General features: G+C 39.4%; 1 protein-coding gene across 4 annotated transcripts in view; it reads right to left on the reverse strand.

Moving 5' to 3' along the window:
• Positions 1-23,892, reverse strand: part of nsl1 (non-specific lethal 1) — a 157,890-nt gene that overhangs the window by 65,149 nt on the left and 68,849 nt on the right. For all 4 annotated transcript variants that reach the window (XM_083143379.1, XM_083143370.1, XM_083143388.1 and 1 more), the window contains exon 3: positions 14,684-15,165. In XM_083143379.1, the coding sequence (XP_082999505.1) occupies positions 14,684-15,165 (482 nt within the window). The remainder of the gene's footprint in view (positions 1-14,683; positions 15,166-23,892) is intronic.

Below are 23,892 nucleotides of genomic sequence, written 5' to 3' on the forward strand. Positions count from 1 at the left end.
CCTAGGTTGTGGGGTGGGTGATAAAAGATATCTAACAAAACCGTTGCCGTATACGTATAGCGTTTGTGGCTGCAGATGAGCGAACGTGCGTTGTTCTGAAACAGAAGAACTGTGGACACACTGCCTTTGTCCTGAATTGTTCTGAGTAGTTTTTCCTCTTAATGTGGTTCCTGGTTCCATAAAATCGGCCAGTAGAATAAGCAGAATTCTCGGGGGGGGGGGGTACATCGAGAATTACCTTATGCCTGTAACCAACTCTGGTATACCACGCGAGATATTTTATATGTTAACGTTTTCTTTTATTGCCTATCATGAGTAGATTTCCGAAAAGTCCTCGTAATATTCTTCCAGCAATAGAAAAATAATTTGCTCAATGAACAGTGATCTAAATATATATATATATATATATATATATTCTCCGGTAATAATTTGTAACTCATAAAACTCTATTTCGAGGCATGATCATGGTTCGCGAACAATTGTTCAACCGGTCTCACTGGCCCGTATATGAAATATTTTGTCCACCCCTGAACTAAAATATGCCTTCTCCTACATGTGGCCTAGATTTATCTCCGGCAAGGCAAAGTGTACGTCAAAGTGTACAAATCACTTTCAGGTCTTCTGGTAACTCTGCACTAGTCGAGTGGACAGGACGCTAACTAATTTTAAAATATTTCTACGACTATCACATTACGAAGTGCCGTGCAACTGGACAATTAGCAATTAATTTCATTGGTCAAGAAATTCGTATTACACTTTATTGTATTTTGGTTATTTCGTGTCGCCTTTCTGCATCTATTGCTTCATTGTGACGATTGGATTTTTACTTGCTTGCTTTACTTCGCTTTTTGTGCCACTTTTGGCTAATTTGCGAAGATGGGGATGAGTGATGATACGATGAAATTGATGAAACTTCCATGCCCAGGCCGGGATTCGAACCCGGGACCCCTGGCGTCGTAGTTGTGACGATTGGAGAGAGTGCACATTAGATGTAATGCTTGAGGAAACCAGATAAAACGATTTATTCAGGATTCCAACTCGGAACTACTGGCATCGTAATATCGATCTATGGGGAGAAGGTCAATATTGTGATAAGCCAGTCACGCTTTGAAACATTATAGTGGGGAAATTGTTCTCTTCAATGTAAAACTGGACTTATTTATAATAAATCCAAATTACGTATGTTCTCTTTTCTGTGTGGTCTGAAACAGAAACAGTGGACGAACTTTATCGTATAAATTAAGTTTTGCCACTTGTTACTCAATCTACTTTGGCGACCAAGTTTTAAATTTTGGTGACTACGTGTTGAACATTAGTCGCCAACTGGCTCCTAAGCAGAAACTCGTAAATTTTAATGTGTTCTAGTGGGTTCCGCTGCAGGACGGGAATCTTTTTTCTCGAAGTTTATTCAGTACAAGTTGCGTATTGTTTCATTGAAAAATGGTTCCTGCACCGTATTTAAATTCATCCTGGGAAAAAATGTTCATGGGCCGTATTTAAATTCATCCTGGAAAAAAAATGTTCCTGCACCGTATTTAAATTCATCCTGGAAAAAAATGTTCCTGGACCGTATTTAAATTCATCCGGGAAAAAATGTTCCTGGACCGTATTTAAATTCATCCTGGAAAAAAATGTTCCTGGACCGTATTTAAATTCATCCGGAAAAAGGTTCCTGGACCGTATTTAAATTCATCCGGAAAAAGGTTCCTGGACCGTATTTAAATTGATCTGGAAAAAATGTTCCTGGACCGTATTTAAATTCATCCTGGAAAAAATTTTCCTGGACCGTATTTAAATTCATCCTGGAAAAAAATGTTCCTGGACCGTATTTAAATTCATCCTGGAAAAAAATGTTCCTGGACCGTATTTAAATTCATCCTGGGAAAAAATGTTCATGGGCCGTATTTAAATTCATCCTGGAAAAAAAATGTTCCTGCACCGTACTTAAATTCATCCTGGAAAAAAATGTTCCTGGACCGTATTTAAATTCATCCGGGAAAAAATGTTCCTGGACCGTATTTAAATTCATCCGGGAAAAAATGTTCCTGGACCGTATTTAAATTCATCCGGAAAAATGTTCCTGGACCGTATTTAAATTGATCTGGAAAAAATGTTCCTGGACCGTATTTAAATTCATCCTGGAAAAAAATGTTCATGGGCCGTATTTAAATTCATCCTGGAAAAAAATGTTCATGGGCCGTATTTAAATTCATCCTGGAAAAAAAATGTTCATGGGCCGCATTTAAATTCATCCTGGAAAAAAAATGTTCATGGGCCGTATTTAAATTCATCCTGGAAAAAAATGTTCCTGGACCGTATTTAAATTGATCCGAAGAACATGTTCCTGGACCGAATTTAAATTTATCCGAAAAAAAAAAGGTTCCTGAACCGAATTTAAATTCATCCGGAAAAAGGTTCCTGGACCGTATTTAAATTGATCTGGAAAAAAAGTTCCCGGACCGTATTTAAATTGATCTGGAAAAAAAGGTTCCCGGACCGTATTTAAATTGATCTGGAAAAAAAGGTTCCCGGACCGTATTTAAATTGATCTGGAAAAAAAGGTTCCCGGACCGTATTTAAATTGATCTGGAAAAAAAGGTTCCCGGACCGTATTTAAATTGATCTGGAAAAAAAGGTTCCCGGACCGTATTTAAATTCATCTGGAAAAAAGGTTCCTGGACCGTATTTAAATTCATCTGGAAAAAAGGTTCCTGGACCGTATTTAAATTCATCTGGAAAAAATGTTCCCGGACCGTATTTAAATTGATCTGGAAAAAAGGTTCCTGGACCGTATTTAAATTGATCTGGAAAAAAGGTTCCTGGACCGAACTGAAATACTTTAAACATAAAAAGGTTCTTTAGAGTCCAGAACCCATTTGCAGATTTTCTTTTCCGGGCGAGAATTGAATTTATTTACAATTATTGGACACCCATACATTCTAATGGGTTCCGTTACAGGATCGGAACCTTCTTTCTCGTACAATTTAAATTCGACAAAAGTTGCGTACTGTTTAATTTCAATACGGAACTTGGACCTTATTTAAACTGCTCCGGAAAAAAGTTCCTGGAGGGTAAAATTCAGCGGGAAAAAAACGTTTCGGGACCGTATTTAAATTGACCTGGAAAAAAGGTTCATCCACCGTATTTATATTGATCCGGAAAAAATGTTCCTGGACCAAATTGAAATACTTTACAGATGAAAAGGTTCTTTACGGTACAGAACCCATTTACGCTTGCTGATTTTCTCTCCTGGACCGGAATTGAATTTCTTTAAAATTCCTGGACCTTTAACAACCCTGCTCCTTAAGTCCAATTTCGAACAGTGGTCAATAAATACATCGGAATTCTATTTTCGTCAGACCACTACATGAAATCGTAAAAACGCAATGGGATTTCCCTTTAATTAATTAATTAGGAACAATGATTGACAAAATATATACTAGGATAAATATTAAGACTAAAAAAAAAATCTGTCTCGCAACCTGGTTAATAGTCTGCATGGACTCTCTAACAACTCTCTTTATGAAAAGTTAAATTATCACAATGCTAACAACGTCAATGCACAACAGTAATTGATGGACGGTATTGGAAAATATGACAACCAAAGCAGGTGACTACACTGGATACCTACAACAGGTGATCTATACTCATTTTACACGGAAAGTCAACGTAACCGATGAGGAGAGAGTACAGCGAAAGTGAAGGTCTAATGCATGGCTCCAGATTACGGCTTCAAAAGTTGTTCCCTTGTTTTCTTCAGCTTGGGAAGGATAAAAAATTAAAAAGGCAAGATAATTGCTGAGAAACAGGAGACACGCGAGGAGGTATTAACAGTCTCCGGATTTCACAATGGAAAGGCCTCCTCCAGTATATGGACAAGTAATATCCAGTAGCATTATTTAAAAATAGAAGTTTATCCATTAGAAAATACACAACACTCCGGGTGTGCGAACGTCCGATTGGAATCGCGGGATTTCTAGCAAATGTCAAAGGGCTGATCCTGCAGAGGTTAATTTCAGCCATCCGTACACACATAAATGTAACATACATTCAGATAGGTTTTCCAATTCTGTGTACATTCGCCCAAAAACCTGCTTACAAAAGCGTATTGGTTCATGTTATATACAGTAAAAACTGCATATTCCGGAACCTCTATAAGAAGGAAACCTGTAAATACGGAAAACAAGTCCCCAGAACGGACAGATTTTATACCTGAAAATGACCTGTTAAGGCGGAAACCTCCTTAACGCGGAAACGGAACACTATTTAAAGACCAACGAGATGTTTTTATTCTCAGTAAGACGGAAATTTCTTCCTTTATTTTTTTCGCTCGCAAGAAAAGAATGCAATACTTTAAGTGGAACACGCCTCTGTTGCCACTCGCTTATCGGTAACATTGTCGATCGTCATAGCTGTTAGGATTCCGTTTCTTTCTTTCATCTCTTACCCTCTTTCTCCACCTTTCTTTGTCTATTTCTCCTCTGTTCTTTCGTCATCTTTCTATTTTTCTTGTTATCTCTCTTTGTTTCTTTCTTTTTCTTCACTTTTATCTCAATCTTTCTTCACCTCTCTTATTCCATCTTTCAATCTTTCTCTTTCCCTCTATGCACATCGTGCTACGACGCCAGGGGTCCTGGGTTCGAAAAAATGCATAAGTACGTACTGTACGTTCTTACAATACTGTAAAAAGTGTACCAACATGTTGTGTAGTTACATAATTGTAATATCTGCTATGCTTATTGCGACTGTATCGCATTTTTATTCATGTACATGCATTAGTACTCTACATTATATGTAATAATAATAATATAATAATCCTTTGCGCAACAGGCCTGAAGGGCCTTGGCTTACCTACAGACTGCCGGTCTCCCTCCCACGCTTTTCCTCGTCACCTCTAAGCGTGGAGATCTGCAAACAGTATTGGAATAGTCGGGGGGTCAGCCGTTATAGTATGTTTCCGAAAACGGATTACGCTTGTTCATTCGAAGCTCCCCAATTTCCTCACGATGGTGGGCCGACCAGAGCCGGATTCGAACCTAAGCCGTCCCGCAGCGAACGAACTTAAGACGAGTGAACGCTTTAACCCGCTCGGCTACGGAGAAGGACACATTATATGTAATGCGAAATGTAAATCTGTCTTTCCATTATTTCCTGCAGCGCTCTATACTTTATTTAAAGTCAACCCTGTATAAGAAGAACTGTTTAGACGGAAAATTTTGCTCGGAACCATCATGTTCCGGGATAGACAGGTTTTACTGTATAAGCCATTGTATTCATGTCTTTTCGTACAACAGTAATGGAATACTGTATCAGTCACAAGATGGTTACTCGATACTTTGTTCTTGTAGTTGGATCGCAAAGTTGCGTCAGCGAGCGTTGTAATGGACCACATTAGTGTGACGTCACGAGCAAACAACTCAGTAATACTTAGTTGAGACAACCCTGTCACGTGGTGGTATCATATGTGATGGCATTAGATTTTTCCATCGCAAGGGGTAACTGTTAAAACTGTAACAGCAGTTCGGAAACAACCTTTAAAACTGTGACAGCAGTTCTGAAACAAAGCGTCTTCTCGTACATCAATGTAAGGATGACATTTCGGGAAATAAGTCCATACATTACACATAAAGAATAAATGGAGTACGAAAGTAGAGTCACATTTGTGATGACGTCACTACCGGAAGCGCAGGATCGAAGTTCACGAGCAAAATGGGGATGTGTTTTGCACCGGAATGGCAGCACTACAATCAGAGGCACACTTGCAAATTTTATAGATTCCTAAATATTACAGATTCAAGAACCAATGGATTATTAACTCGCTGACACATCTAGCTACCTACATTCAAATACATGATTTCTCGAAGGAATTCTAGCCCCGTTCTAACAAGTTGGGTTCTTTAGAAGAAGAAAATATTAAAAAAATACTGATTCAAAACGAGAAATAAATGTATAGGTATGTGTTGCATAACTACTAAGATGCTTAAAATAAGAAAATAACGATTATGTAAAACAAGTAACTATTTCCTACCCTACAAATAACTTCCACTGATTACAATAATACTACTACATCAAAATATGTGTTTACAAATATCGCTATAAGCTATATTTACGAATGTGTTAAAAAATTAAAATGTGTTAAAAGTCTGAAAGATAATTGAAATGAACAAAATTCATATGCAGCTTTCCGAACTATGTTGGCGCTAGTGACGTTACCACAAATACGGTTTTTTCTCCTTTAAAAAAACTGCACTATATCCTTACTCCATTTATTCTTTACCTTATTGTCTGTAAAATATGCATAATATACGACGTATTCTCCGAAATATATTGTCTTTACATTGATATACGATACACATCACAAATTTGTTTCATAACTGCTGTCACAATTTTGAGTCACCCCTTGCGATGTAAAGTCCAACGCTATCGGATTTGTTTACTCAATTTTGCTCAGTTGTCGGCTCCTTTCGTCACCATTAACATGGTCCATACTGAACTGGTTTGGACCAGGGACAGGCAGGTCTCTTGAACATTATCAACAGTCCGTAGGTAGTACGTGGGCAGCCTAATCCGTCAGCATAGGAATATTATTGGCCTTGGTGGAGACCCACGTCAACCTAATCACTAGCAATAAAATGACTTCATACCAGAGCATAGTGACTGCACAACCTGCCCAAAATCCCAAAATTGAAATTGCGAAAGTAGGTTTGGTACCCTTAGAATTCTAGAGTAAAAGCTCAATCTATTGAAAACTACCTGATGTTACACAATAAGTGTCGCCCTCAGTTGGCTAGGAACCCTTGAAGTGCGGCTATGATGTTTGATGCAGAATGGACTTTTCTGGCATCTGGTATAATCAAATATTAAATTGTTAATGTGCCGGACCTCAAGTTAGCGACAGATTTCTTCTTTTTCGATACTTCTCAAACAAGCTCAAGTTAAAATTCAACCATCTTATGTTAGAATAATGTTTCTAGTTTCAGGATCCAAAAGTAAGTTTTGCTCGTTCTTGCCCCTTTTTAAAAAAAGTTGTACAATGCAATTGGATATGCGAGATCATAACTCTTCTTAAGTTGGGTTGGGATGGACATCTGGGCAATTTCAAGACACAGACAATTTCTTCACATCCCTTGTGCAGCTTAAGATCACTATGAATGTAAGAAACTTGAAAAAGTTGCTATTTGACAAAATCTTGACTTTCAACGACAAATTTTGCTGGCCAATCAGGATTCAATTAAAGAAGGAAACCATGGCTCTCACAGAAAAGTGTTATATGCGCTTAAGCACTATCCTATAGGCACTATCTTATGGGCTGGGCCTAGACGTGGTGAAATTTGAGATGGGAACCAAGCAGATAATTGGGCTGCACTTCTGGTGAAATTTGAGATGGGAACCAAGCAGATAATTGGGCTGCACTTCTCGCTCTATCAACATGACAGCTTCCATTCACAAGATACTTGTCCAGTAATTATTTCGGCTGCTCAAGATACCGGAAACAAGCATATAAAGAAGCATTATCCGTAACATACTTGGACCAATTCTCGGGAGGGGAAAAAGATGATGAATGTAATCCTTCGACTCATTAAATCCTGTCATTTCCACAGAGCAGTCTGAGATAGACACTTCAAAACGATGTATTAAGACTTCCTTAAACGTCCCCTCCAGTCACTGGCTGATGTTGAAACTGATCGAGATGGAAATTGTAAATACGTTGAACAACGCATAAGTCGTGGTTTACTGTATTGTGAGTGCAATTGGCATTAAAAAATCATAATACTGTCCAATATTGCGTTCCTTCCCAAAAATGATAGAATATGTGGGGAAAAAATTTGCATTCTGAGGTCATACACCAAAAAATGAATTTTAACCACGCTTTCCATGCAACTGGACCACTGTGTAGAGCTGAAATTTGATCAAAATGCACCTGTGAGTTACCGGTTAACTTATTATCATTTGTTCCACTTTTATCTTAAGTGATATTGAAACTTAAAGAGGGGGTCAGTTCTAGTGGTCTATTTTCGACTGTGTTCCCTCTACTGATATTTTTGAATACACATGTTGGGAGACAAAATTCGTCGAGGAGGTAGACCAGGGCATCATAATTTCAAGGGACTGACAGACAGACAGATCGACCAATTTTGCTGCAGTAGTTTATTTTCTCGGTAACTGAATGAAACAGATTAAAGACTTAATTTGTTACCAGGAATGGGATAAAGTGCTACACTGCTGGTCCGCTTGTATATGGGACAGTTTGACGCAACGAAAATCTAATCTAAAAAAATATTTAAAATTGTAGGGATCAAAGATCATATTCTGCTGGCCACGAATAATATATAATAATCCGTGGCTCGACAGCCCTGGAAGGGCCTTGGCCTATCTCCCGACTGCCAATCTTCCTCCCACAATCCTACCTAGAGGTGTGGGGTTCTTCAACCGGTAAAAGGGTAAAGCGGCATGTGTATCGGGCACGGATGAACTCCCTAAGGTTAAAAACTAAAGGGACTGGACTCAATCTTTCGCGATCCTAGAGGGAGAAACAAAAAGTCTCAAGGCAAGAACATCCACCTTCGCCACATCCTCCTTGCCCTGTTGGAGGGGGAGGGGGGACAGCAAGACCCTTAGCAACACGGAAACTACACCCCAAAATTTATGGCTGAGGTTTTCCCTCCAATTGGGGAAACTGAGGACTTTTAAACAAGTCGAGAAGAGTATTATACACTATAGACGTGGTTTGTAGGACAACGAAGTTAGTAATAAGATGTATTTTATACAGCGTATATTGATAAAACTTGTAGGTTTAATTGTATCTTCTGCAAATATGCTGTATAAAGAATTGTACCACACCTAGGGAGGAGGCGTGTAAAGGCGGACGGAGCGTGGTGCTGATCACCACCTCCAAAATGGCTGATATCGAGAATGTGTGGGGCCCTATCCCCGAATCCTCTAAATATGCCTTTATGGCACGGTGCTATATGCACGGAGAACTTTACCTTCTTTACAAATGTGGTTATTACCAGTGTCCTTTTTGCGCCCGAGAATCGTAGAAACGAGAGATCTGGGAAAATATCAATCAAGATACATTCAAGTTCGTGAAACAGACACAGTAAGTGAGACTTGCTGGTTCTCGAAAGATGTGTACGATCGAGAAAAACCATTAGGAACATTCACTTATAAAGACGTCATGCAATTTACATGTCACTATATTATCCTGAGCAATATCCACTTTTACCGTTACCTCTGACGACTCAAAATACTTGAGAACCAGTCAACGATGCTGCGAGGGTACATAAAATATTTCCGCAAAATGGAGAATAGTTTTATAATATCAGCAACAAAAGTGGTTGTGAATTCAAATCTGAGAGTAATTTGCAAATCTTTTTTACTTTTGTTTCCACTTGACACGTGCAAAAATCTTGTTAACAGTTGTAGTTCTGACAATTTAGACTGCAAGTCTAATTTACGAATACAGAAGACTCGCGATTATCCGAGCTAATTGGGACCGAGATTACCTCGGATACGGAAAACCTCGGATAATACGGAGATAATATGCTAATAGGTCGTAAATGACGAAACAACTTAAAACTGTATAGTAATTATTTATTACTAGTACAACATAAATGAGAAGATTACTTTTTCCGCTTAGAATAGGCCTACACAGACTTAAACACCACCGTAACAATCGGATATACCGACAATGTAACGAACACGTGCAGCGCGAACGGTGACTTGACTCCATAAACAAACAGGGGGGTGCGTTATGAAGCGCGATGTTTTCCAACCACTTCTTCGGTTAATCACGAGAGTCTACTGTACCATAATTTTTATTTTGTAGGAAGAGAACTAGCATTACAGGCAAGCTATGATAAGAGGGATTCCAGGGTGCTGCAGTACGTCGGTGAATTAGTGGAATTAATGTATTAATATTCTTGCATTAATTAATAGCATCATCACGTTAAGAAATGACAACTAAACAGAGGAAACAATTTCATTACAACTGCACAAATAGATTGTAGTGAAAAAGCCAATTTTGAAAACATGATAAAAAAATTCCGACACACACCCTGTATATTTTAATTGAATGCTGGCATGCGCTGATTTGATTGCCTTCCAATCTACTTTTATGCGGTAGCAGGTTACTGCCAGACACCATAGATAAAATTCAAGCATAATTCCAGGTTTTCAAGGTGAATTTTCCAAAAACCGACGACGAAAAACAATAAAACATAAAAATTAAAACTTTTAAACAAAATATTTTAGACTTGTTCATTTTACTAAGCATGGACCCACTCCCCCCGCTGAAATCGAAAATTTAAGTAATAATCAGCGACCCCATCCCATTTTCCCCTTACCTCCTTGGTTTCCAAATTAAGCGATTATCTCACGTGAGTAGTCTCAATTCACAAAGAAAGACTGAATTCACGTAAAAGTGGTAATAATACTCTTTAAAAAATTGATCACCTTCCCGTTTGAAATATAAAATTAACTAATTACCTAAGGAGATCCAAATAATAATAAAATTGTAAAATTAGAAGAGAAATACATATCGATCATCTCTTCCTTTTTTTCCTCGTCTTAAATGAAGTGACCTACCTCACTCTCCTACATGAAGTCTAAGGCGGAAGCTTAAAGAAAGGATTACACGTGTACTTAGAATTAAACATGGCCATATTTTACATCTATGAAGACAACAAACACAGGCATAACTGCCAGTGTCAAAAATTCGTGGATAATTCCCAGTCAGTAGATACCCAGGGTAGGCAAACTTTCACCTGCTCCAACTACCTGGTAAAGAAATAAATTTTAAAAAATTAATCCAAGAGTTGATGGAATGATTGAACAATCAAGTTCCATGGGTTGGACCCCCCCCCCCCCCGAATTGGACTTGGTGAGGTATAGCGTATTGCATACTCTTTTAGGCACATACCGCGCTACTCAGTAAGGAAGAAATAGTGCCACTTTCTTTTTTTTCCAGCAGAAAAGTTAATTAGTACTAGTATTTACTTTGAAATGCTGGTACAATTCAACATGATTCCACTGTCACCGTAATTTTCACCTACATGGCAGCAAATGTGGCTATTTGAAGCAGCAACTTTATTCGCGGAATTGACATATGAGGAAGTGGTAAGTAAACTTTCCGGTATACTGACGTAGGATGAAATAACACTAAAATTTGTGCCACCCGCATGACTCATGGCTCCTGTACACACAGCTATTACGTTGCCTTCAGACTATCAATGGCAGAAAGTAAAGTCAATTTATGGTCGATCAGATAAGCTCACACGGAAAGGAGCGCTACACTTTACAGTGGGATCCAGCCATAGTGGAATGTGTCTCCACAGAGTCGCACCTGTAACAGCTTCATTACAAGGCGACAGGGTTATAACGCCATCGAGGAGACCCTCCACGAGGGAGAGTTGAGAGGGTAATGCAAGGAAAGCACGTGTGTGTCCAGCATTCGCCTGGAGCAACCAACAAAAACCACAGACTTTATCGAAGTAATACTCATTACTAACCTATAACGAAGGATCTTGTCATCAGCCTGACCTCTCTCCGTTCTTTCATGTCATAAAACTGTATCACTATTCCGAAGAGTTCGAAATTAGCGGCTGGAAGTGTATTTGACATTGACCACATTAAGGAAACTGCTACCGAACATGACTATTTCGATCGTAAGGCGACTTTCTAGGAACGGGACTCGTCACAGAGAGCTTTACGGGAAATGAAGGGATGAATGTTGCGCTTTTGGGTAATTTATTAAAAAGAAATGAAGACGGCAGGACAAACCTGAAATTTCAAGAATGGAAATTAGTATTACGCGAAATTCCCCTCCCCGGCTGGGAGGTTGAAACAAGTCAGGCCAGTTTGCTTATTCCTCTGGCTACTGGATACTGTTTCTACAGAAGCAGCTGCCTTACACTTGATGCAAGGCGGGGATATCGGGAATTCTGAGAACATGAAGGAAGCTGTTTCAACATAGATAATATAGTATGCACAGTGAGTTGGAACTAATCGCAAACGAAAACCTGGAAGGGTGAGCCCCAACTCGAGTCAATGGGAGTAATATTTCCTTAGTACACAAATGTCAACTTCCCTTCCATGTAGCCGCGGTAGCTCAGATGGTAGAGGACGCGGGAAGACTCTGGTTCGAATACCAGGGCAGGTGATCTGGACCAGGAATCTTTCCAATCATTTCTCTGTTTCTGCGCGGCTCTGAGGTCCACCCAGCCTCGTATAAATGGGTACCTGGTGGGGGGGGGGGGGGGTTAAAGGCTGGCAGGCGTGATGCTGATCACATCATCCCAACTATGGTCGAGATCAAGAATACGTGGAGCTCCATACCTCCACATCACTCCATATGCCTTCATGGCACGTGTGCACACGTACAAGGGTACCTTTACCTTCCACGCAATACACACTAGAGTGCGTATTGAAGACTACGAATATTTGTGTATTTTATTAGAGCAGTTTCGGGTGATGTTTACATGCAACAATATTTAACGCTTAATTAATTTAAATGGTATATACAGTAATTATTGGCGCTCAAAATCATTCAAGTGAATGGCCAGTAACTGCTAGACTGTATTTGATTAAACTTACTACGCATCTCTGCACGGTAAGGTTAAATGAGAACGAGTATGAATGCTGATTAGATTAAAATGATGTACAATTACAAAATAACACTCAATTGATTAATGGACACTCACAAAAGAACTCTCACACCTGGACCTTCGGTGAGGAGTTCATGAATAGACAACTCCACATGAAGGCAGCAGTACTCAACTGATAAGTTGTGGCCACACAACATTGCATTTACACAACAAAATAATGCTCCAAGTAGTTGTCTTTCAGGACTAAGGCGGGTGGTGTAAAGAAATGTGATGGGTTGTATATTGAGCTGCCCTAGCATAATTCAAAGGAAGTTTAATTATAGGTCTATACAATTTTTTTGCATTATTTCAGATAACTAGTCAAATTATGACATTCTACAACCCGCTAGTTTTAATATTAATCACAAATAAGAAAATGCCTTAATCGAAAGTTGTCTTAAGAATAATGTACATTCGAAATTTGGAACTGTTCTAAATACACTAGAACCTTCACATCCAATAAGACAAATCATGAGAAGAACACGATTCCTCTGCCGTGTATGCTTTATGTATGAAGGGCAAACTTCAGAAATGCTGTTAAGGGATCCTGAGAAAAACAAGACAAAATTCCTGGGAGCTGTCTTCGCATGTTTTTATGAACAGTTGTGTCTGGTATGAAGGATTAATGCGCTCTTCATGGAAGCCTGGTGTCCAAAGAGCAATAATGACAATTTATGCCAGTGTGCGAATGAGAATGTGGACGCAAAATGCCTGTATGAACTTAACAACGAATAGTAAACAATGTTGAAATATGCAGATGTTAATCGCCTGGTACTTGAATAACCGTTGTTAAATCGCATTCTCAACATGGAAGATATAACTACGTGATGACAAAGAATGCAAATGGTATCACAAAATGAAGCATTTATGAATGCGATTGTGCGCGTTCAGTTTTAATGGACATTGTGACATTTCCCTTCAATACCACATGCAGTGCATCCCAACATTTGTCTTCCTCCTAGAATAAAAAAAAATGAATATGCAATTTACCCAACAATATGCCATTTATCAACAGGGTTAAATACCTCATTAATATGCACTCACTCCCACAAATATTCAAATATATTGTGCAGGAGTTCCTGATCACAGCTGCAAAGTGATTCAGACATTTCTTCATTTGCCAATGCATATAACAACTTAGTAAGCCACAAACAACACATTAAAAAAAACTATATGAAACACACCTTTCAGTATACTAATGTGCCAGACGCTATAGGAAACGCAGGTTATGACCATGTGGGCATTCAATATGCCATGGTCTTCATTTCTCGTATTTGATGTTAAATAAGTGCTTGCTCGTAGAGCTACACTACACATTGTAAATAATAACTTAAATGTGTAGTAATAACGCACCAAGCACAATGAAACATGATGAAGCAAATGTTGGGACTAAGCATGGGAAAAACAACTCCTGTCCATCCACTTGCTTCAAAAGATGCTAGCTAAGATTTGAAAATGATGCACATGGTTTAAACTGACAGGAACTCTATTGGAAACCTATGCCCATGATAGTATTCATAGAGGGCTGAGGATTAATCTCTCTGCTCTGGTTGCAATTGCAAATTTTTATACCTTTGAGGAAGGGGTGCTATAAGCTTCGAAACAAGTTTTCCAGTATTCACCCCTTCTCCACATGAATTTTTGAATATGTCAGTGAGAAGGTTAATGCTTGCCTAATTACGAGCCGTTGTTGTCCAGTTCGAACAATCCTGCAAAACCACACAAGAATATACACTTAAGAAAACTGCTCATAAAAGTATTACAAATAGTGTATTAAAAATGCAACTTACCTTATCTCTCCTGGAGCACAAATTTCGAAGTTAAAAGCACACATGACCAGATGGCATTTCAATCTTCACTTACCCTACCCTTATCCAACTAAATTTATATTAGTATGTGGGGAGCAAAACGAAATTTCTTCGTAGAGGGGAAAATCGGAGACAATTTCAGAGGGGGCCAACACTTCACCAAGCACACACACACACACACACACTTACTGATGATTTTCTTTAAATAATTACTCCAAGACGCCAACTCACCTTCTGGAAATGAGAGCACTGGGTGATACGTAGGGTCTAATAGCGCTATCCGTTCAGGAATCGGTAGAATGTCGAGTTCTTGATTGGCCGTAGGGTTTGGTCTACCACAACACATTGTACAGGGTGGGAGTGGCGGCTGGCAACCACACTTCACTGTCGTAGGTTTGGCAGCTTTCTTCGACACCAGATGCAATCCGGATGAATGGAACAATTTTCTCTTCCGGAAGTTTTTCAAGGGCCTAGTCCTGGTCGCCACACACGAGGGATCTGGAAGTGTACTTGATCCGGTCCTTAAAGCACCACACTGACTAACCCCCTTCACAGAATCCGAAACACCGTTGGGGACTGAATCGTCTGGTTTCGTACCAGCAGGGAAGGACCCGTGATACCCGTTTACGAATTGATGATTTCGTTCTGCCGTTGAGCGAACACACTTCGATGGCTCCCCAAGAACTACTGGACCTTTCGCTTGTCGAATTTGCCTGAAAAGAGAGAAATGATATTAAGACTTCACTAGAAGTTATCTTTCAAAAAGTAATAGTCGCAAAATGTTTATTTTCTCAATATACACATGGCTGAATAAAATTTGCAACCGGATACACCACCCTATTATTTAAATTTATAGGCAATCCCTAATATCGACAATTCTGACTCCTTGAATTAGTTTCCCATGCATTTCATCTTCCCTGGGCTCAAACATTTGCGTTACAAGTTTACAAAAAAAATCCTCCCTTCCATGCATCAATGTTAACAACAACGACATATTATTGGGTGGGCTTGTTGGCGCCACTGCCTTCATTTCCTCATGGATAAGTGGTCGGCGTCGTGCTACGAAGCTAGTGACGCAATCATGCTTTAAAATGAAGAAACTGAACTTTCTAACAGTGAAAAATATACCCGACTCTGTGAAACACAATCTATTTCATCTTTAAAAATGGGTTATATTTTCTTCTTCTAGCTAATTCCTTGTAATTTCACCTCTGATAGTTTATCAACACAAGCAGCTGAAAAATGACACGTTGCAAATATATAGGGTTTACCTAACAGAAGACATTCCTTCGAGAAAACCCGTTATTTGTGAATATCTTCACTCCCAACTGCATAACGTCCAGTAGTGGTCCACAACACGAAGGCAGAACAACAACTGAAAACATGTAGTTTGCGTTTCATGAGCTTCTGACTTGGAAGTATTGTAATACATGAATATCAAGTTAAACTTATGTAACAAATACATCTTTTTAAAATATGCTGGCATCTACAGTTTATATGTGGGTCTCATTTAATTATATAATGACTAGAGCAGTGCAGAAAGCATGGTACAATAGCCGAAATAAAATTTATGATTTCCATATTCCCTAGGAATCAAACTGTATTTACGTATGATTATCAGAAAGTGGTTTGTTTTTCGGTGTAGTTTACACTCAGTTAAGTTAATCGGGACTGGACCTACAGTTTACGAGTGTGATCCGAACTACTTTGCATTGTGCCTCTACTAGGGAATAGAACCTGTAACCCCCTGATTGTGAAAAGTCGTGATGTCTCAACTTCAATCAAATGCATTTCAGCGGATGTCATCCGCTGGCATGTTTTATTGTGAAACTGAATTGCCCATATGTTGAGCGAATGTTTTGTTTGTTTACGTTACTTTTCTGCCCTTTTGGCTGATCGCAACGATAAGGATGAATGATTAGAAGAAATTGATGAAGGGCGTTCACAAACACGGCCTGAGCCAGGACTTGAGCCTGGATACTTCGGTACCGAGATCCCCCACCAAGGCCGCACCAGTGAATGATGTTCACCGTGAAAACAAGATTTCCCCTCCCAAAAAAAAAAAAAAAAAAAAAAAAGGCTTTGGATAATTCTCATGAATGCCAAGATACTGCACCAGAATTTATGTTCTTTCTCTTCGTGATGTTGGATGAGACAGGCACGAACGGCGGCTATTGATACAGTGTACTTTTGAGAATGCAGTGTTGCCTTTCAAATAAAGTTCTTAAAAAACCTCAATACATCAAAGCTTTGGTTTGATTTAAAAACCTACTACACCTTCAAAGGATTAGCTTCATTGGGATTATGAATGACGTACAACGTTATTTGTTGCTGTTTGTAATCACATCAGCTCCGGCACTTTAAACAATAATAATACTATTTTTAGGAATTTTCAAATCCAACTATTCGCCCTTTTTACGACATTCGATGGACATGTGAGTAAAAAAATATTAAAAAGGAGGATGCTTCAATGCACGAAAGTCTCATTAACCTATCACCATCCCAGAGTTACAGTTGGTGCAAGAACAAACAGAAGGACTTTTCGGCACCCTGCATTTAGTTGTTGTTTTTCTTTTAATTATGTTGATGGCATTCTCGATACCAAAAAAAAACATCTTAATTGCTCAGCAACTCGAGTTACTGGTGTGAAAAGTGAATTAATAAAGGTTTGCATTGCTTTGCTTTCACAAAAGGGTACTGCCTTTATATTAATCAGGGCACTAGGCATATTGGATGACTCACTTCCTGTGGATTCGAAACGTTCCCAGCACGAAACCTCTGTCCTTCCGTAAAGTACTTCGTCTGACTACTGCTTGACCGTGGGAGACGCGCCTAGCTCGATTGGTTTACTTGGTTATTCTACGTTTCTGTCACTGACGAGGATGAGTGACGATATGATGAAATTGATGAAGGACACTCACAAAGAACAACCATGTCTAGTCCGGGATTCGAACACGGCACCCGTGTGCTAACCACTCCGCCACGGAAGTCTAGGTTGAAACGTGTACGAAACTACACTGCGGGTTTCAGTCAGTACTTCGTCTGCGTGTTCGATTCTTCGACATCACTAGCTCTTTCAGTTAGTGGTAATCGTTGAAATTAGCAACAAATCATTTCGAAGCGCAACAAAGACGATATTCACGGAACCTGGCTGCGTTCCACTTGCAGTTGTCACCCCTATATTGCCACTGAACTTGTCCACTTGGAGCACGCGCACTTGTGTCAATATTCGTGTCTCTACATGATGCACCGTTTGATACACGAAGATCGATTCTGTTGGATATAGTAACCACCGAATGATCTGCAAAACATTCAAATTCTACTTTCGAAGTGTGCGAGAGGAGATCGGAATTGTGAAGCTGCATGATTGAACTTAAAATTGTCATTTGTCTCAAGTTATATGGCTTTTTCTGCTACCGTTGGCCAATCGGGACGACGATGAAAAAATATTAGATAAGATTCACGAAAGAACAGTCGCAAATAAACATACCTGACCACACACGGACTAAGAAATTGTCGGTGACTATATCGTTGAGTCGAACACTCAATGTGCTCGGTCTCACAAACCAAGACTAATATAAAGCACAAGAGAACGCTAACCATTTGGTTGATGCGAATCTGGAAAAGTGATAATGTGCTAGTTTATTTGACAATCTTGTTGTTGTTTCGAGTCCACTTTATGCACAGTAAGACTAATCGGGACTGGACCTACAGTTTAAAGGGGGATCCGAACCAAAATGTGCCTCCATCGGGTATCCAACCCGGGACCCCTGGATTACAAGGCGATGACGCTATTGGCAAATTATCTTTAACAGTAAGGTAGAAGTTGAATGACTGGGGCAATTTTTCCCCCCTAGAAAAATATTCAAGTTATTAATCAGTAGGGCCGATTTTTATGTAATTACGTATTTTTCCTTTGTATGTACGCAAGCAAAAATGCAAATGTCGGCGAATTACGATGTTAGGAACGATATATGTGAATTTCTTGTTACATATTTTGAGGTTTATTACATATTTCTCGTTGCACACATATTTACATAAAATGCGGTATTTGGACCATCTTTCTGGTTTTTGATTAATCTTATTTTTACCTCGCTTTTCTACCACTTTTGACTAATCACGAAGATGATGAGAGATGATACGATTAAATGGATGAAGGGACACACTCAAAGAAACATTCGTTCCAAGTCCGGGTTTCGGACCCGGAACCCTTGACGTCGTAGCGTGCTGTAATAGCCATTCTTCTAGGGTTCGATTCCCTGTGGAGGCATATCGCACAGTGGTTCTGATCCTACCCAGTCCCAATTAGCCTTTCTGTGCATAAGTGAACTTAAACAACAATTCAATTCAACTACTAACTACTCCGCCACGGGGGTAGGCTTTTCTGGTCTTTCATCGAGAAAGGAACTATATGAGTGGGAAAACGTTCAAACTTCGACTTCTCCCTATTAATATTAATTATAGCAATAAGAAAAACTGCAACTACAACACCGATTGGAGTGACTACTGTGCGTTTTAATGCTTCTCCCGAGCAAGAGAATTGAAGTTACAACCGTAAGCAGCTTCGGACGTCGTCCCAGCAAAGTGAATTTTTAATAGCACTCCTGCTTTCTTCAATGTCCAATGTCTTGCTTGTGCACGTGTTTACTCTTTATTTCTAACTTTTACAAATACTCTGGTCTCCGTATCTTCCACAGACCTCCCATACTTATCAAATATTCATGTGCAGTGAGTATGCATAATTCCAAACTTCCTCGTGTGGCCTACAGCACTGAATTCATAAAAGCTTTTCGTTTATATTAGACGTTCAACTGAAACGTGTTTAAGGCTTCTTAACGCTAATGACAAACGAAATTACAGTCGAAACAACAGTGTGGGGTTATCTTATAACTCACAAATTTCTTCACACAAAACCCAGTAAATAAAATTCCTTTATAAATACCCTCCTAGAACAACTAGACATATACTATAACAGGATATAATATTTACTAGACGTTTTCAACAATACAGTAGCGATATACTGAACGTCGTAAAAGCTCTTGGTGAGAGAATTGTTGATTTAAGTTCACTTTATGCACAGATAAGACTAATCGGGACTGAACCTACAGAGTAAAGTGGGATACAAACCACTGTGCAACGTGCCTCCACCGGGAATCGAACCCGGGACCCCTTGATTACAAGGCAACGACGTTACCACTACACAGTCAGGGAGGCCAAGCTCTTCTTGGACAAGACGGTTCACATCAACATTATTCTGGTTCTCTTCTCATAGAAGAGATGGTAAATGTTATAACTTTCATATTTCAAATAATGGTTGCGTCAAGACGAAGCTTCCAAATACGTATATCAGTGTCTCGTCACCTTTGTCGATATAAAACCTCCTCGCAGACTCTGTCAAACAGCTTTTCATCGGGTGAGATGTGGTCAGAGCATCAAGTCTCATCCTAATGCCACGAGTTGGCTACATCCTTTTCTTTTTCAATTGTTCTAATGCGCACACAAAAATTGCGTCTCTCGTCGGGGATTAAACTCGCTTGTAACGAAGGTGAGACAATAAACACATGTGAACCTTTCACTAACTTTACGCTCCATATTTCTACCCTTAGGTTAATCGCGATGACGGAAGTTCACGAGTATGAAACTGATGAAAGACAAAAAGCAATGTCTATTACGAAATGAGAATTACAAAGTGTTCCACGGATATCTTCCGCTTGACTGGGGTAATTGCCAAATTTACAACTGCTTCGCAAACTGACGAATTTATGTATAAAAGAGACTTTCACCATTTAAGTAACTTAGTCTCAATTCAGTAGTTGTTGCAAATAATTGTGGAGCCCAAATGTTGTTATTCACATTTCAATTCGATAGGTACAGACGGTTTCCGAGTAGCAATACTGTACAAGTGTCACGCATGATGAAGCACGATCATGGAAATTAAGTTTCAGAAAATTCTTAATTGCGCAACATGATAATTCAATGAATTTGCTTTGTGAGGTTACAAATGCAAACCTCATCTTATGCATTATTTTGAATATATTAAGTTTCAGCTCTAAATCTTAGCTCTTGTATCACTCAGCACTTGAAAATGATCGTCAGATTTGTTCATTGCATACTCGCAATATGCATACAGTGTAGTATGAAATAGGGAAAGCCACAAAAAGAGTTTTTGAAATGATCCAATATCTGTTTCAAATGCACGGTGTATCCGGATTATTGGAATACTCGCACGGTCTTTTCAAGTCAACAAATTCGTCGTCAGAGCTGAACATTTATACATCTTAGATTCTATGCATATCCTACATCCGCGATGCCTGTATTTCTGGTCTACGGATTCTCAATGCATTCGTCATTCGATATGGAACATCAGTCGTCAGGCGTTAAGGGTAAAGATCTGGATAACAAATTATCCCGTGATCGTCTTCGCAGCCGCAGATTATCCGCCACCCCATTCTTGTTTTGTGACAAGAAAAAGTACCAGTTATTTCTAGAAACCCGGCGCCCAGTGTTGACGCCAGATGGTGAGAACAAAGGGTGGGTTAACGAAAACTGGTCGATACTCCACCCCTCCTTATCTTCCCCCAAGCAAATCAGTAGGACTACGCTACATAAATGATATTTCAAACCTGTTACGTTCTTCATTGGAAAGGTAGGAGTGAATTAAATGTGACTACCTCCATCCCCACCCCCCCTAAAACAGACTTCCCATTCGTTTTTTTCTCGAGTCGCTACTTCTGATGTCCCAATGCAATGATCACCCCGTAACACTTAATTTGAATTAATGCAATCGAGAACAGTCTGTGTGTTTTAAGTACCATGAATTAGTAGCATAAACAGAATATTTAGAGTAACGTCCTCCGAAATCAAAACTTGAAAGTTAGAACTTTGGTACGGTGTATCATTGTGTTGCCTTCCCATCCTTCATTCAATTTACCATTTATCGTTGCAATCGACGTAAAATAATCGAAACGCGAAGAACAGAAAGAGAATTTACAATTAAACAAAGCTTACGAAAACAAACACACCCACATATACAGTGTATATGATCATTTTTTTTAGAAAACTGCTTATAGCAATACCACTAAGTATTGTGTTTAATTCCTTGATATTCAGAAAAAATAAATGGACACGACCTTTCATATTTTCCTGGTTTCCCCTCACTCGTTCAAAGTGAATGCTTACAGCGCCTGTACTTCTCATCTTTCTCTCTGGTGAATTTCCTTTTGCAGCTAATCAAATACAATAGGCGACGATAATTAAATAAACCAACTAGTCGTTTCAAAAAGGTACCTTATTCAGATATGCTGTTTAGCACCTAAGGCATGGATACAAAATGCGAAGAACGACTGACCGGACGCGGACCGAGCGTGCTGTCTAAGCAAAAACTATGTCGTAACCTGGCCTTAAAATTTATCATCACACTCAAATCTCGTAGTTTAGAGTTTACAACTTTTATAAACAGAAATACGGACACCAAATATAAAGGATATGCGGAGAATCTGTAAAACGTATAAACTGATTGTCAGGATCCGTACTTTAGGGACTGCAAAATATCCTAACAATCCGGATACCTGAAAAATACGAATATTTAATGTATGTCCAGATTTAGCCCTCCCTACTATGAAAAATGTTAAGTAGTAATGTTTTGTTTCAAAATGAATACACGCCTTGGCATTTAAACTAGATGCCATATTAATTTAATAGTTTAATAACTATTTAAGTTAATAACTAATTGTAAACTTCAATACTTGGAAATCGTTATTGTGTAGCGGCAAATTCAAGCAAATAACTGATCAGCCGAGAAGAAAAGTAAGTACATGAAGTTAGTATTAAGAATGCAGTTAACAATCGGCGATATTCTCCCTCAGTTTAAATTGTACATGATTCTTTACTTCGAGCTGATACAGGGTAGGGTGTCTACCAAAATTTGTGACTTCATTACTTTTGCTACACCTTTTCTTTGTTAGTTTATTTTTCTTAACCTTTATTTAATCGATTCCTATGTAAAGCTGGAAATTAGTAATTAATAAAATAAATATTTATTTCATGAAAAACCACTACTAAAAAAAAGGCCAGTTAAGGCTCGACTGGGCCTTTGGCAGTCGTAAGGACGATTTTTTCAAATTTTTCTCTTCATTCGAAAAACCGCTGTGATATTCCAAAATATGAAAATTACATGCGCTTAAATTCCTTCTAGAGCACTGACGTGAATTTTCGTGTGGTTTCCTTTCGCTGTTATCTATTAGGCGCATCCAGAAAGTAAGTTTCCCCGGGGTCGTGCACAGAGGAAACATCATTTCATCCAATGATTTATTGTCACAGATACAGCACTTGTCCAGTTACTTGTCAAAATAATTCCCGCCGGAATTCGGGCACTTGTCATAGCGTGGGACCAACTTCTGTATACCTGCGTCGTAGAAGTCCGCCGCCTGAGCGCCAAACCATTGTGTGACAGCCGTCTGAACCTCTTCGTTGCTGTGAAAATGTTGACCGGATAGAAACTTTTTCAGGTGCAAGAACAGGTGGTAATCACTGGGAGCGAGATCCGGGCTGTACGATGGATGATCGAACAACTCCCTACCAAACCTGTCCAGAACGGCTGCAGTGCGTCTAACCATATGCGGCTTTGCATTGTCGTGCAGCAAGATCACCCCAGCACTGAGCTTACTGCGTCGCTTATTCTGAATGGCTCGCTGCAATGTCCCCAGTGTTTCACAGTAACGGTTAGCGTTCATAGCCTCATCTCTGGGCAGAAACTCGATGAGCAGAACACCGTGCACATCACTTTTCGCGCCGACACAGTCTGTTTGAACTTCGTCACGATGGCCGTCCACTGTGCTCGTCGTCATGCACATTTTGCCGGCCTTTAGTAAATGTTCTGCAGCATCTGCTTCCTCATGACGTCTGGTCGGCCCATACACCTGGCAAAGTTGACGATGAATTTCGAACGGCTGTATGTTTTGTGCGTTCAAGAACTTGATCACCGAACGAACCTCGCACGCGGCGAGAGATGGAATAAGAGCTGCCATGTTTCATCGCTGCCGCGACGCTACTGAGGACTTTCGGGAGGCGTCTTCTAGGACATTCACTAGTCAGGGCACGTGCCTCTCACGCATGCGCAAAACCGGTTTCAATACGCAAGGCCTGCCACCTGTGGGCGAGTGGGAAACTTACTTTCTGGATGCGACTAATAGATATTCTCGTAAGTTTCACGATTACGTTAAGTCTACTAAACTATTGATATCTACGTAGATAACAGTGAAAGCAAACTACACGAAAATTCACGTCAATGCTCTAGAAATAATTCCAAACGTATGTAATTTTTCATATTTTCGAATATCAAAGAGGTTTTTCGAATGGAGAGGAAAATTTGAAAAAATTCGCCCTTAGGGCTGCCAAATGTCCAGTCGAGCCTTAAGATGAAAACTAAAGCTATATTTAAC

The sequence above is a fragment of the Lepisma saccharinum genome, chromosome 1, assembly GCF_977018435.1.
Source record: "Lepisma saccharinum chromosome 1, izLepSacc3.1, whole genome shotgun sequence".
In the NCBI taxonomy this organism is placed as follows: Eukaryota; Metazoa; Arthropoda; class Insecta; order Zygentoma; family Lepismatidae; genus Lepisma; species Lepisma saccharinum.